The sequence below is a fragment of the Salmo trutta genome, chromosome 8 (assembly GCF_901001165.1).
Source record: "Salmo trutta chromosome 8, fSalTru1.1, whole genome shotgun sequence".
Classification (NCBI taxonomy): domain Eukaryota; kingdom Metazoa; phylum Chordata; class Actinopteri; order Salmoniformes; family Salmonidae; genus Salmo; species Salmo trutta.
In genome coordinates, this window is record NC_042964.1 from 20,077,330 (window position 1) to 20,093,788 (window position 16,459).

Below are 16,459 nucleotides of genomic sequence, written 5' to 3' on the forward strand. Positions count from 1 at the left end.
GTGTCAATTACCTCTATCTCGGACTCACCTGTACACACTCACACACTCTTGAGCGTGCACACACACACACACACACACACACACACACACACACACACACACACACACACACATCCATACTGCACAGATACATACTGACACTCACACAGAGGTATATGATTTTCACAAACAGACCAACTCCATCTCTCTGTGTGACATAGAGCCGCCGTCCCCCCAAAACACACTCACACTATCCCTGCATGTTCACACTCTCTCCCTGTGTCTCCCCGGGTGTGTGTGTGTGTAGAGGGCACGGGGGGCACGTCCACCCAGGCAGGGGCCCCAGACTGGCACAGATTTGGGGCTTAGCGCCTGTCTCCGCTGGGCCAACTGCCCCCTCCTGCTGCACCATCCCTGGCGCTCCCTCTGTCTGGCAGAACATTATTCATCACCAGCCGCGCGTTAACCCACAGAACACAGACACACACAGTGCCACGGAACACACACGCTGCGAATAAACACACTGTGAACACACAAACACAGTGCTGCAGAACACAGACACACACGCAGTCTGTGAACACAAATATACACAAACATTCTGACCCTATGAACACACAAACACACACAGACTCACATACTGAGCACACAGAGCCACGACTCTCTCGACTAGAATCTCCTTTGGGCCAGAGCTAGAGTGGAATGGCCGATAGTGATCTCTGCACTCACATCATAGATGGGGCAAGCAGTCAGTGGCATTACTTTGAGATGATTTCCTGATATAACTTTTTCTATATATTTACAGTACCAGTCAAGAGTTTGGACACACCTACTCATTCAAATCAAATCAAAGTTTATTTGTCACGTGCACCGAATACAACAGGTGTAGACCTTACAGTGAAATGCTTACTTACAGGCTCTAACCAATAGTGCAAAAAAGGTATTAGGTGAACAATAGGTAAGTAAAGAAATAAAACAACAGTAAAAAGACAGGCTATATACAGTAGCGAGGCTATATACAGTAGCGAGGCTATAAAAGTAGCGAGGCTACATACAGACACCGGTTAGTCAGGCTGATTGAGGTAGTATGTACATATGGTTAACGTGACTATGCATATATGATGAACAGAGAGTAGCAGTAGCGTAAAAGAGGGGTTGGCGGGTAGTGGGTGGTGGGACACAATGCAGATAGCCCGGTTAGCCAATGTGCGGGAGCACTGGTTGGTCGGCCCAATTGAGGTAGTATGTACATGAATGTATAGTTAAAGTGACTATGCATATATGATAAACAGAGAGTAGCAGCAGCATAAAAAAGAGGGGTTGGGGGGGCACACAATGCAAATAGTCCGGGTAGCCATTTGATTACCTGTTCAGGAGTCTTATGGCTTGGGGGTAAAAACTGTTGAGAAGCCTTTTTGTCCTAGACTTGGCACTCTGGTACCGCTTGCCATGCGGTAGTAGAGAGAGTCTATGACTGGGGTGGCTGGGGTCCAGGGTTTTTCTTAATTTTTACTATTTTGTACATTGTCCCATAATAGTGAAGACATCAAAACTATGAAATAATACATATGGAATCATGTAGTAAACAAAAAAGTTAAAACAAATCAAAATCTATTTTAGATTATTCAAAGTAGCCACGCTTTGCCTTGATGACAGCTTTGCACACCCTTGACATTCTCTCAACCAGCTTCATGAGGTAGTCACCTGGAATGCATTTCAATTAACAGGTGTGCCTTGTTAAAAGTTAATTTGTGGAATTTCTTTCCTTCATAATGCGTTTCAGCCAATCAGTTGTGTTGTGACATGGTAGGGGTGGTATACAGTAGCTAGCCCTATTTGGTAAAATATGAAGTTGATATTATGGCAAGAACAGCTCAAATAAGCAAAGAGAAGCGACAGTCCATCATTACTTTAAGACATGAAGGTCAGTCAATACGGAATATTTCAAGAACTTTGAAAGTTTATTCAACCATCAAGCGCTATGATGAAACTGGCTCTCATGAGGACCGCCACAGGAAAGGAAGAGCCAGAGTTACTTCTGCTGCAGAAGATAAGTTCATTAGAGTTACTAGCCTCAGAAATTGCAGCCCAATAAATGCTTCACAGAGTTCAAGTAACATACACATCTCAACATCAACTGTTCAGAGGAGACATCGTGAATCAGGCCTTCATGGTCAGCTGCAAGAAACCACTACTAAAGGACACCAATAAGAAGAATAGACTTGCTTGGACCACAAAACACGAGCAATGGACATTAGACCGTTGGAAATCTGTCCTCTGGTCCGATGAGTCCAAATTTGAGATTTTTGGTTCCAACCGTTGTGTCTTTGTGAGACGCAGAGTAGGTGAACGGATGATCTCCGAATGTGTTGTTCCCACCGTGAAGCATAGAGGAGGAGGTGTAATGGTGTGGGGGTGCTTTGCTGGTGACACTGTCAAAGATTTATTTAGAATTCAAGGCACACTTAACCAGCATGGCTACCACAGCATTCTGCAGCGATAAGCCATCCCATCTGGTTTGCGCTTAGTGGGACTATCATTTGTTTTTCAAGAGGACAATGACCAAACACACCTCCAGGCTGTGTAAGGCCTATTTTTGTCCAAGAAGAAGAGTGATGGAGCACTGCAGCAGAAGACCTAGCCTCCACAATCACCTAACCACAACCCAATTGAGATGGTTTGGGATGATTTGGACCACAGAGTGAAGGAAAAGCAGTCAACAAGTGCTCAGCATATGTGGGAACTCCTTCAAGACTGTTGGAAAATCATTCCAGGTGAAGCTGGTTGAGAGAATGCCATGAGTGTGCAAAGCTGTCATCAAGGCAAAGGGTGGCAACTTTGAAGAATCTCAAATATATTTTGATTTCTTTCACACTTCTTTGGTTACTACATGATTCCATATGTGTTATTTCATAGTTTTGATGTCTTCACTATTATTCTACAATGTAGAAAATAGTAAAAATAAGATTTTTTTTTGAATGGGTAGGTCTGTCCAAACTTTTGACTGGTACTGTACATATTATGGTACAAATGTTGTAGTACTTTGTATCACTATGCTATGGTATATGGCAGGGGTATTCAAATTCTTCCTTGGAGGTCCAGGGTACTGCTTGTTTTCTGTTCTACCTGATAATTAATTGCACTCACCTTGTGCCCCAGGTCGAAATCAGTCCTTGATTACACATACACATTATATTTTGTTGTTGTATTGTTTGTATTATTATTATTATTATTATATGTTTTGTTGTATTGTTTGTATATCACATTTGGGTGAGTGTCCTTGTCTGTCAGTGTACCAGTGTTTTGTTTCTTGTCATGTTTTTTGTGGACTCAGGAAGAATAGCTGCTGCCTCTGCAAAAGCTAATGGGGCTCCAAATAAATAGAGGGGAATGGATAAAACTGGCATTGAATTTGGGCGATTATATGTTATAGTTGTCTGTCTCCCCCAGGTAGGGAGCGTCTGTCGGGCATCCTGGGTGTTAGTGCTGAACAGGCCAGACACTTCCAGGACAGCTTCCTCCACACCTACAGAGAGGTCCAGACCTTCATACACACCACCATCCAACAGTGCCACAAACAAGGTATGTGTGTGGAGTAGGGGGTGGGTGGGGTGGGCTCACTCTGTGTTTGTCTTTCTGTGCGTATGGATGGATGCGTGTTTGAGGGAGGGAGGGAGGGATCCACTTTGTGTGTGAAAAATATGTGCTTGTATTGGCATGACTGAGACAAACTGCCTGTGGACGGGGAGGAGAGAGGTTGGAGGGGTGGGTTAATGGTTCAACCAGGACACTCGATATATCCTAGCCGATATGCTAACACAGCACACCTGAGACTGTAGCACTGCGGCCTAGAGTCAACACACACACACTCCCTGGCCTCTGCGCTCTCAATCACACTGAAAACATTTAGTCCAGGCAATAGGCCAATCGACGTCTTTGAACGCTGAAAACACCTTTTACAGCTTAAAACTCTGATATGGAGGAAAGACATTGTTGGTTGGCGTGACTAAGATTTCTCAAGAATGATTCAGGAATACTTATCTTTTCTTACATCTTGTGTTCATTGAGATTGACCTGCCCCCTAAACACATGTTCTGTGTTATCCTGATATCTTATATATTGATGCTTTTTACCGTAGGAACATTTTGAGAAAATATTCTGATAAAAATTATTTTCGTATTCAGTTAAAATATGCAGTTAAAGTTTAAACTTCTAGAAAGAGTATAGCAGAAAGGGTCTCTGTCATAGTGGCATAACAGCCATCGACCCCATCTTCATCTCTAAATGAGCCGAGCGCAACGGAATGCTCGTGAGACGCCACACAGATCGCCACAAAAATGCTGTAACTGAGCATGCTCGCTGGGGACCAGTGTAATGTCGTCCGGAACGAACCGTTTTAATTTCAGTCATCGCCGTGGCGCCACTCCTGGGATTTATCAGCCTCACCTGTCAGAGCTCTCTCTCTCTCTCTCTCTCTCTCTCTCTCTCTCTCTCTCTCTCTCTCTCTCTCTCTCTCACAAACACACTATCTCTCTCCCTAACCTCTTTCTCTCTCGCTGTCTCTATTTTTCTCCTTCTATTTCTCTCTTTTTCCCTCCTCTCACTCTCTCGCTTCATTCTCCCTAACTCTCTCTTTCTCCCTCTATCTCTCTCACAGCCTAACAGAGATTTCAGTTGATCAATAAACATCTCAGCTTGGAATCTGCTCTAGCTAGGGCCAAGAGACTGCTGTGTGTGTGTGTGTGTGTGTGTGTGTGTGTGTGTGTGTGTGTGTGTGTGTGTGTGTGTGTGTGTGTGTGTGTGTGTGTGTGTGTGTGTGTGCGCCTGTGTGTGTGCGCCTGTGTGTGTGTTGCGCCTGTGTGTGTAGCCATTTTCTCTAACTGAATTATAGTGCTATCTGGCTGTGCATGCCTCTCTCATCAAAACAGAATTGTTGATTTATACTCTGATGTTGAAATGAGCTCTGGCCCCATTTCGCACTGGCATCCTCTCTTATTTTCCATATACTTCCTTAGCCATCACACACTATCAGGGAGGTCCCCAAAGGACATGTGTCATACCTATACTTCTAAAGACATGATGAAGGGAAGAGGAGGAGGTGGCGGGGAGCTTTATATATCCACTACCAACAGGGGAAATTAAAAGAGAGAGAGAGAGAGAAAATAGGACAAGTCATCAAGAGGACACAGTGAAAAGGGGATTTACAGATGCATCTTCAGTTCACAAACACTGATGTGTAATAGATAGTAAACCTACACACACACATCAAGAGACTGTCCGTCTTCCAGACTTAACTGCCTCCGCGGCCAAGAAACGAGCAGCGTTTGACAACGCAAAGCGTCTTCTGCACACCTGTCCGGGAGTAAAGTTTGGCCTCTTCTTCCCAGCTGAGCTGAGGATCACGCTACCGAGCGGAGTTCAACGACCCGACCGCCGCAATTGACTTTATCAAGAACTTGAAGGAAACTGCTCCCCCGGCCTGACCTAAGCAACGAGATGGACACTTAGCCTATCTGCAGTGCAGCGTTTGATATGTAAGGCCCAACACATGTAGCCTACCACAGTGCCTTCTAGTGTTCTATTTGCCTTATACGTACATTCTCCTCATCATCAGCTGAAATAGTAAGCCTCAATTAAAATAAAAAAATGTTAGATCTTTCTTCACTGTTTTCTTAGTGGGCTTGTGAAACAGGTCCATTTTTATTTTGATGAGTGACACTAGATAGGCCATAGCCTGTCATGCTGCCTATGTTATTTGATTTAACACACTGTTGTCACTATTGGTAAACTGTGCTTTCTATAGTTTTTTTGTTGTTGTATATACAAAGTATGTGGACTCCCCTTCAAATTAGTGGATTCGGCTATTTCAGCCACACCCGTTGCTGACCTGTGTACAGTGGTGGGAAAATTACTCAATTGTCATACTTGAGTAAAAGTAAAGATACCTTAATAGAAAATGACTCAAGTAAAAGTGAAAGTCACCCAGTAAAATACTACTTGAGTAAAAATCTAAAAGTATTTGGTTTAAAATATACTTAAGTATCAGAAGTAAATGGAATTGCTAAAATGTACTTAAGTATCAAAAGTAAAAGTAGACACCATTTAAAATTCGTTATATTAAGCAAACCAGACTTCACAATAAAACATTTGTAAAAACAAATTGACAGATAGCCAGTGGCACACTCCAACACTCAGACATAATTTACAAACGAAGCATTTGTGTTTAGTGAGTCCACGAAATCAGAAGCAGTAGGGATGACCAGGTATGTTCTCTTGATAAGTGTGTGAATTGGACCATTTTCCTGTCAAAATGTAACGAGTACTTTTGGATGTCAGGGAAAATGTATAGAGTAAAAAGTACATTATTTTCTTTAGGAATGTAATGAAGTAAAAGTTGGCAAAAAGATAAATAGTAAAGTACAGATACCCAAAAAAAGTACTTAAGTAGTACTTTAAAGTATTTTTACTTAAGTACGTTACGCTACTGCCGGTGTATAAAATCGAGCACACAGCCATGCAATCTCCATAGACAAACATTGGCAGTAGAATGGCCTTACTGAAGAGCTCAGTGACTTTCGGCGTGGCACCGTCATAGGATGCCACCTTTCCAACAAGTCAGTTCGTCAAATGTTTGCCCTGCTAGAGCTGCCCTTGTCAACGGTAAGGGCTGTTATTGTGAAGTGAAAATGTCTAGGAGAAGCAACGGCTAGTTGCTTCTCCTAGACACAAAGTGGTAGGCCACACAAGCTCACACAATGGGACCGCTGAGTGCTGAAGCACGTAGCACGTAAAATTAGTTGCAACACTCACAACCAAGTTCAAAACTGCCTCTGGAAGCAACATCTGCACAATAACTCTTTGTCGGGAGCTTCATACAATGGGTTTCAATGGCTCGCCGCCATTGGACTCTGGAGCAGTGGAAACGCGATCTCTGGAGTGATGAATCACGCTTCACCATCTGGCAGTCCAACGGACGAATCTGGGTTTGGCGGATGCCAGGAGAACACTACCTGCCCGAATGCATAGTGCCAACTGTAAAATTTGGTGGAGGAGGAATAATGGTCTGGGGCTGTTTTTCATGGATTCACCTGGTCATGGAAAGAGCAGGTGTTCTTAATGTTTTGTACAGTCAATGTACACATGCATGCCTCATTCATGGCTCCAACACAGTGAAACGTAAACATTCACACCCATGCACATTCCTATGTATGACCATCACACTAGTCATCCGTGACTCATGAATGAATGTTGACAACAAGTTAGCCCTTTTACATGCTTGTCATTATACCCTAGACCAACAGGTCACATTCCTGTAGGCCAGGTCACGCGTGTAACCCCCGCTGTATGGGGTGAAATAATACAACCGACACACACTCACTGCGAACACACATGCTATGAATGAACACACACACACTGCAAACACACACAAACACGTTACAGAGGGTCATTCTGTGTGTATGGCTGTGGATTACCTCACTGTGTTCCAGAAGGATTTGCCTGTAAAGCCTGGGCCCTTTGTCCTAGTACTGGAATGCACTAGGACAGACATGCCTGACGTGGGCACGTGTGGGTGGGTGTGTGCGTGGGTTAGTGGTTGGGAAGTCTGAGTGTCAGGGATGGAAAGTTTGAGTGTGTGTCGGTGTTTGTGTGTGTGTGTGTGTGTGTGTGTGTGTGTGTGTGTGTGTGTGTGTGTGTGTGTGTGTGTGTGTGTGTGTGTGTGTGTGTGTGTGTGTGTGTCACCCAACTAGTTTACAGTGCTGTTATGACAGGGGACTTTGCTTATTGGAGTTAAATAAATGCAGTCATGCCGTCTGTTTTATTGTTAGAACAGGGATTTTTCCCCATTGAAATTCTTGGGCCGGCTGTCAAACAGTGTAACATTATGATTTTTTGTTATATACATTTTTGGGATATAAAAAAAAAACGCTTTCATGTGTAAAATGAATTGAATAAAAGCAAGATATAACGTATGTAGAAAAGATCATGGACATACAGTATATATTTTTTAGGTCGTAGCAGCGAATACTGAGTTTTCAGCCCCGCCCCTCTGGAAACGTCTTTCTCAAAGCTGTGGATATGGATCAAGTTCTGCGCATGACTTATTTTACACACACAGCACCCTTCACGGTTCTCTCGTTAATCACCCTCTTCTGAACCATGATGATAGAGCCTAGGTCTCTACATCATATTTCTGCACAGCTGAAATAAAAACCCTGTGGCGATTTGAACGAACATTTAAGGCTACAATGAAGGCTATATTATGAAGGCTACATTATGAAGGCTACAATGAAGGCTACATTATGAATGCTACAATGAAGGCTACATTATGAATGCTACAATGAAGGCCATTATGTCTGTTATAATGGATATTGCGGTTGAACTACACATTGCATTGGAGCAAAACAATCTGCATTTTGTGTGCTGTTGTAGGCTAATATTTATACTTGCTGCCATATCTTAGCCACTAATCAGAGTTGCTGAAAAAGAACGCTACTACTTTGACTGCCTGTCTGCCTCCTGCTTAGCCAATGTTTGCAATGATGATGGAAAAATAACATGAATTAGTCAATTAGACTGCATGTCTAACCCTTTGATATTCTTAGATAGCTGCATTATGAAAGCTACAATGAGTAGCCTTCAAAGTATGCCGACCTCTTGACTTTATTTTACGTTACAGCCTCATTCTAAAATTGATTAAATGCTTTTTTCCCCTCATCACTCTAGACACAATACCCCATAATTACAAAGCGAAGACTGGTTTTTAGACATTTTAGAAAATGTATGTAACAAAAAAAAAATATTCAGTATTCAGACCCTTTATTATGAGACTCGAAATTGATCTCAGGTGCATCCTGTTTCCATTGATCATCCTTGAGATGTTTTTGCAACATGATTGTAGTCCACCTGTGGTAAATTCTATTTATTGGAGATGATTTGGAAAGGCATACTGTCACGTCCTGACCCAAGTAAGATGTCATTTTCTATAGTAGAGTAGGTCAGGGCGTGACAGGGGGTGTTTTTGTGTTTTTCTATGTTTTCTATTTCTATGTTTAAGTTCTAGTTTTTCTATTTCTATGTTGGGATTGTTTGGGTTGATCTCTAATTTGAGGCAGCTGATCCTCGTTGCCTCTGATTAGAGATCATATTTAAGTAGGGGTTTTTCTTCCTGGGTTTTGTGGGTAGTTGTTTTCTGTTTAGTGTATGTCACCTGACGGAACTGTTGTCGGTCGTTTTGTTAAAAAGTATATTAATTAAAAGTAAATATGAGCACTCTACACGCTGCGCCTTGGTCCCCTTTATACGACCCGCGTTACACACACACCATAAGGTCCCACAGTTGGCAGTGCATGTCAGAGCAAAAACCAAGGCATGAGGTCGGAGGAATTGTCCGTAAAGCTCCGAGACATAATTGTGTCAAGGCACAGATCTGGGGAAGGGTACCAAAAAATGCCTGCAGCATTGAAGGTCCCCAAGAACACAGTGGCCTCCATCATTCTTAAATGGAAGAAGTTTGGAACCACCAAGACTCTTTCTAGAGCTGGCCACCCGGCCAAACTGAGAAATCGGGGGAGAAGGGCCTTGGTCAGAGAGGTGACCAAGAACCCTATGGTCACTCTGACAGACCTCCAGAGTTCCTGTGTGGAGATGGGAGAACCTCCCAGAAGGACAACCATCTCTGCAGCACTCCACCAATTAGGCCTTTATGGGTAGAGTGGCCAGACGGAAGCCACTCCTCAGTAAAAGGCACATGACAGCCTGCTAAGAGTTTGCCAAAAGGCGCTTAAAGGACTCAGACCATGAGAAACAAGATTCTCTGGTCTGATGAAACTAAGATTGAACTCTATGTCCTGAATGCCGAGCGTCACGTCTGGAGGAAACCTGGCATTATCCCTATGGGCTCCCGAGTCGCGCAGCGGTCTAAGACACTGCATCTCAGTGCTAGAGGCGTCACTACAGACACACTGGTTTGAATCCAGGCTATATCACAACTGCTGTGATTGGGTGTCCCATAGGGCAGTGCACAATTGGCCCAGCGTCGTCCGGGTTTGGTCGGTGTAGGCCGTCATTTTAAATAATAATTTGTTCTTAACTGACTTTCCTAGTTAAATAAAGGTTAAATAAAAATGGTGGTGGCAGCATCATGCTGTGGGAATGTTTTTCAGCGGCAAGGACTTGAAGACTAGTCAGGATCGAGGAAAAATGAACGGAGCAAAGTACAGAGAGATCCTTGATGAAAACCTACTCCAGAGCGCTCAGGACCTCAGACTGAGGGCAAAGGTTCACCTTCCAACAGGACAACGACCCTAAGCACACAGCCATGACAACGCAGAAGTGGCTTTGGGACAAGTCTCTGAAAGTCCTTGAGTGGCCCAGCCAGAGCCCGGACTTGAACCCGATCAAACATCTCTGGAGAGACCTGAAAATAGCGGTGCAGCGATGCTCTCCAGCCAACCTGACAGAGCTTGAGAGGATCTGCAGAGAAGAATGGGAGAAAGTCCCCAAATACAGGTGTGCCAAGCTTGTAGCGTCATACTCAAGGCTATAATAACTGCCAAAGTTGCTTCAACAAAGTACTGAGTAAAGGGTCTGAATACTTATGTAAATGTTATATTTCAGTTTTTTATTTTTAATACATCTGTAAAAATGTCTAGAAAAACTGTTTTTTTTATTGTAATTATGGGGTACTGTGTGTAGATGGATCAGGGAGAAAAACAATTGAATCCATTTTAGAAAAAGTCTGTAAGGTAACAAAATGTGGAAAAGGGGTCTGAATACTTTCTGAATGCACTGTAACTGCATTGGGGCAAGAAACAATCTGCGAGGTTGTACAAACACGTTGATCTTTTGTGTACAACATGTAAATATCTGCATGTAGCCTAGCTCCCCTCCTGAAAAACAAACATGAAAACGAGCTTATGCTTAATAGTTTACTGAGACATGGAATGCAGTAGTTTTGACCATGTCCTTTGTGTACGACATGAAGTGTGTAGGCTACACCAGACAAAGGCGTTCATCACCAATCAAAGCAGCACTGAGCAGCAGCTACGTAGGCAGCGAAGTGCGCAGCAGCTACGTTAAAAAAATGTGCGCACATTATTTATTTTTTGCCGCATCAAATCGGATTTCCAGAAAATCCGGAACCACAGCCACTCTGTAATTTAAAAATAATAATATAATCTTTGAGAACTAACAAAATAAAAGCTTGAAAATTAAAAAAAACTATGAATTTAGCAGTATAGATTTTGTTATTATGTTTGAGCAAAAGAACACAGCATTAGCCAATGCAAAATGCATAGAATTGCAGGAAATTAGCTTTAAAACTGCCAAATGTTCTCTCAGGTACATGGCAAAAAGTGTAGAATTGCAGCAAATTAGCTTTAAAACTGCAAACATGGATCCCAGCTCCATTAAGAAATGTGTAGAATTGCAGGAAATTGACTTAAAAATACCAGCATTTCTCTACACAGCCAAAATGTTCTCTATAATTCAGCCGGGCCAACCACGCCCATTGCAAGGCCTCGTACCGCGCCCACCACCTAAGCCCCCTTTTGATCCAGAATAAAACCTGTTAGAATACCAAACACATCATCCTTCCTCATATCTTTAAATTGCAGTGTAAATAACCTCTAGTACTGTACCTGTGTGTTGTTGTTGCCTAGGTTACGTGGTGTCTATTATGGGCCGGCGAAGGACACTTCCTCACATCCACTCTACAGACTGGGGAGTCCGCATGCAGGCTGAGAGACAGGCCGTCAACTTTGTGGTCCAAGGTAGTGTGGAGGGGACGGGCGTGCGTGCGTGCGTGCGTGCGTGCGTGCGTGCGTGCGTGCGTGCGTGTGTGTGTGAGTGCTTGAGTGTATGCGTGCGTGTGTTAACTTCTCTTCTGGCTTTCTGTTTCTTCTCTCTAGGGTCAGCTGCTGACCTGTGTAAGATGGCCATGATCCGTATCTTCTCTCAAGTCTCCTCCTCCAGCTCTCTCTCCGCCAGGTTAGACCAAGACTACATCCCAAATGGTACCCTATTTCCTATATAGTGCACTACTTTTGGCCAGAGCCCTATGGGTTCTCGCCATTAGTAGTGCACTATCTACAGAATACGGTGCCATTTGGGATGCAGCCCAACTTCACCTCTCCTCACCCTTCTCTTCCTCCTCCTGTTCTCCATACAATAATGGGCAATTTTCATTCCAGGAATTGACTTTCAATTTATCTTCTGAGTTCAAATTGAATCTACCAACCCTGCTGCCAAGATTCTCTTTCCCTTCCTCCATCCTTCCCGCTTTCCCTCCCTTTCCATCTCCCTCCATGCCCTCCCTTCCTTGCCCTCTCTCTCCCCTTCCCTCTCTCCCCTCCCTCCACCCATCCCTCCTAATCATAGCTCAGGGTCATCCAGTCACTCCACATCATTCACTTACCTCGCCGCAATCATCAGTTTCAACCACTCATCTTTCTCTTTTTACCCTGAGTGCTCTCTCTGACGCAGCCCACGTTGTTTTCTCTCTGTCTTCTTTACTCCCTCCCTCTATTTCTTTTTTCTTTCACCTTTATTTAACTAGGCAAGTCAGTTAAGAACAAATTCTTATTTACAATGACGGCCTACCCTGGCCCAACCCTCCCCTAACCCGGACGACGCTGGGCCACTTGTGCGCCACCCTATGGGACTTCTGATCACGGCCGATTGGGATCAAACCAGGGTCTGTAGTGACGCCTCTAGCACTGCGATGCAGTGCCTTAGACCGCTGCGCCAGTCGGGAGGCGGTGTTTTCTTCTCTATTCCTTTGTCTCTCTCACCGCTTGTCCCCTTTTCTTTCTTTCTCTCTTTCTTTATTTCTCTCACTATCTCTTTATGTATTATGTCCTGTCCAGGCTGATAGCTCAGCTCCATGACGAGCTGCTCTACGAGGTGGAGGACTCTCAGGTGGAGGAGTTCGCAGGTGAGACGTCACACAATCACACAAAGGTCAGACGTCACACAATCCCCCTCTTATCTCCAGGTCATACACATGAGATATAGAATCTTCAAGCTTCGACCTACTTCAACTCATCAGAGATATTCATATGTAATATGTGGTCCTGTGTGACTCAGTGGGGTCCTGTGTGGTTCCGTTGGTAGAACATGGCACTTGCAACACCAAGGGTCGTGGGTACGATTCCCGCTGGATCCACCCATACAAATGTATACACGCATAACTGTAAGTTGCTTTGGATAAAAGCGTCTGCTAAATGGCTTGTATTGTTTTATTTATTAGTATGTGTTTCTGTCTGTCCCTTTGTGACAGTGTTGGTCAAGAACACTATGGAGTCCCTGCAACACATCAATTGTCTGGGAGTTCATCTCAAAGTAAGTGAATAGGACTAAAGAACTAAAAGTAAGGAAAAGTATTTTATTTGACATTTTTATTTGTACTGTAGCAGTTGTGTGTATTTCATTTGCTGATATTGTCAACCAGGGAGACTGGTTAACTTAACCTATCGTCATGCTATGTTTTATTCTAAAGGAAATAGCGCCGGTCGCTAGCTGGGATATGTGCTTAGCCTTTATTATCTTCAGTAGTTCGCAGAGAGACTAGCAAGGAAACTAGCTAAGTTAGCTTAGCGTAGGCCTAGTATGTGTTTTATTGATAAGGTAGTAGCTCCAGTAGCTAGCAAGGAAACTAGCTAAGTTAGCTTAGCGTAGGCCTAGTATGTGTTTTATTGATAAGGTAGTAGCTCCAGTAGCTAGCAAGGAAACTAGCTAAGTTAGCTTAGCGTAGGCCTAGTATGTGTTTTATTGATAAGGTAGTAGCTCCAGTAGCTAGCAAGGAAACTAGCTAAGTTAGCTTAGCGTAGGCCTAGTATGTGTTTTATTGGTAAGGTAGTAACTCCAGTATCTAGCAAGGAAACTAGCTATGTTAGCTTAGCGTAGTCCAAGTATGTGTATTATTGGTAAGGTAGTAGCTCCAGTAGCTAGCAAGGAAACTAGCTAAGTTAGCTTAGCATAGGCCTAGTATGTGTTTTATTGGTAAGGTAGTTGCTCCAGTAGCTAGCTGCTTCCTGTCTTGCTGTGTGACAGCGGGAGGCCAGGTGAGTGATGATGAGAATGTAGGTCAGAGTGGTACTACGCACACGCTGATGTCACACACACCTCTTCTCCACACTTCTGCCAATGCTGATGTCTTACACACGCTTACATACACACAAATACACCTCAGTTTGATGGCCCCCTCCCCCACCCTGTGTGTTTTACCCAGGTCCCCCTGAAGGTGGCGGTCTCAAGTGGCAAGTCCTGGGGCTCCATGTCCGAACTACACCTCCCCCAAACATCTCTCCCCCCCTCTTCCTGAGTCCCTCTCTCCATCTCTTACTCTCTATCGCTCTCCCTCTTCTCTCCCTCATTGTGCTGCATCCCCATCGCTATGGAAACCAGGCAGCTGCAGCTCCTCCAAGCTCCCAATTCTCCTTCTCGCTCCCTCTCTCTCTCTCTCTCTCTCTCTCTCTCTCTCTCTCTCTCTCTCTCTCCCTCTCTCTATCCAATTCTCTCTCTCTCACACACACACACACCCCTCTCTCTCTGCCCGTATCTGGGGGCACCGGCAGGAGCCTCCCACTGGAACGCATCAGTTTCTCTTTTTTCACCCTCCCTCCATTTTGTGGAATTGTAGTCCTCCTCTCTTCACATTTTTCTGTTCTCACCCCTCTTGTTTAGATTTTTGGTTTCTATGTTCCGTTGCCAAGGAAAAAACACACTTTGAGAAATTTGCTTGGCATTGTTGCCTTTTTAAAAGTATTTTTCAGCTACAGTAAATATACCTGATTAGCTAGATAGCAGTCAGAGGTTTTTTTTGAAGGTTCTATACTATGTTTGATTCTATTTAATTAATTAATTGTAAAGTAAAGCTGGACAGGTCAATGTATTTCTACAATAAAGTGAAACGATCTAGTCTTTGCATTTCTTTAATGAACTTCTATTTTCTTTATTAAGCCTCTCGCTCTTCTCCCATTGGAGTGGTTCACTGATTTCAAACATATCGTCGAATTCCACTCGCCCTGGGCGCAGTCAGCCATTCCTTGTTCATTCTGAACTAGTCTTTTATCAGCTTATTTGGCTACTGGAGAGCCTCGCTCTTTTGTCTCTGTCACACACAGTGCCTGACCCAGTTCCTGGTCGCTGCCAGAGATGGTGAGATCTTTGGCGGCAGGTAGCCTAGTGGTTAGAGTGTTGGGCCAGTAACTGAAAGTTTGCTGGATCGAATCCCCGGCGCTGACAAGGTAAAAATCTGTCGTTCTGTTCCCCGGTAGGCCGTCATTGTAAATAAGAATCTGTTCTTAACTGACTTGCCTAGTTAAATAAAGGTAAAAAAAATCAATGTAAAAAACACTTCCACACACACTGTCCTCTATGACCGCCAATAAAATATGTCTGGAAGAAGGACTGGACACAGTGAAATTCAGATGATAATTTCTAAAACGCATGACTTATTTGATGAATGTCACAACATCACTGGGTAATATGTTGCTGTTCAGAACAAAATGTCACAATATCACTGGGTGCTAATATGAAGTTTTTAGTTGTTGTTTAGAACAAACTTGTTCTCTATTGTCCTGCCATGTCTTCAGACATTCAGAGTATACAGTATGTCTGTCCTTTTAAGTGCAGTTGCCATAGAAACAGAATAAGGATACATGTTTCAGAGTACACCTATGGTAGGTACTGCGTCTTTATGGAGATGGTCTTGGACAGTATCAGTGAGATTACAGGGATTTTTCAACTGAGTGTATTTTACCCTGACCAATGGTCTGGTCACTACAATAGCAGGCAAGTTCCCTCCTCTCCTCCCCTCCTCCTTTTCCCTTTCATTGTTCCACAGCTCAAGAGAACTCAGCCACAGCTCAAGGGATGGGGGACGGACGGACGTGAAAGTGGCATGTGTGCAATTTTTGGAGAGTGTATTCACTTCAGGGGGAGGATGGAGGGTAGTGGAGGAGAGCCTCAGTGTGTGAGTGACTCAGCCTACTACTACACAAGTTGATAATGGTTACAACCTTTGGTAACCCAATGCTTTGTTTGTATGGAAACAGACGGTTCTGTATGTGTTATATAATGACTATTATGTGAACGAGTATGATGTGTGACGGACGGCTATTTGTGTTCATTATAATAACTAAAAGAACAGAATGGTATGTTAACAGGAAACCAAGGCCAAAGGGTCCCTTAAAAGCCTGTAGTTGTCAAGGGCAACAGAGTTATCTCCAGATAGCCCACCAGCATCCCCATGGCGACAGGGTAGATGGGTGTTGAGTGAGAGAGAGACCTAAGGCTGGATCCATGCTAATGGAAATTTAAGGTTAACAATATAGTTGTTCGATTTTTAACGCCTCTATATCAAGGTGAATATTGTAGAGTTTGCTTTATGGAGCCTCTATATCAAGGTGCATCTAAAATGATAGAGATTTCTCTATTGCCTCTAGCCTGGGTACCAGTCTGGTTGTGCTAATATTCCTGT

At 43.7% G+C, this 16,459-nt stretch overlaps 1 protein-coding gene across 1 annotated transcript in view; it reads left to right on the forward strand.

The window, feature by feature from the left end:
• poln (polymerase (DNA directed) nu) overlaps positions 1-14,904 on the forward strand; it is a 76,260-nt gene extending 61,356 nt beyond the window's left edge. Inside the window, exons 19-24 of the mRNA XM_029760333.1 lie at positions 3,427-3,558; positions 11,637-11,747; positions 11,886-11,964; positions 12,843-12,910; positions 13,256-13,317; positions 14,207-14,904. Of these exons, the coding sequence (XP_029616193.1) occupies positions 3,427-3,558; positions 11,637-11,747; positions 11,886-11,964; positions 12,843-12,910; positions 13,256-13,317; positions 14,207-14,299 (545 nt within the window). The 3' untranslated portion in view covers positions 14,300-14,904. The remainder of the gene's footprint in view (positions 1-3,426; positions 3,559-11,636; positions 11,748-11,885; positions 11,965-12,842; positions 12,911-13,255; positions 13,318-14,206) is intronic.
• The last annotated feature ends 1,555 nt before the right edge of the window (positions 14,905-16,459 follow it).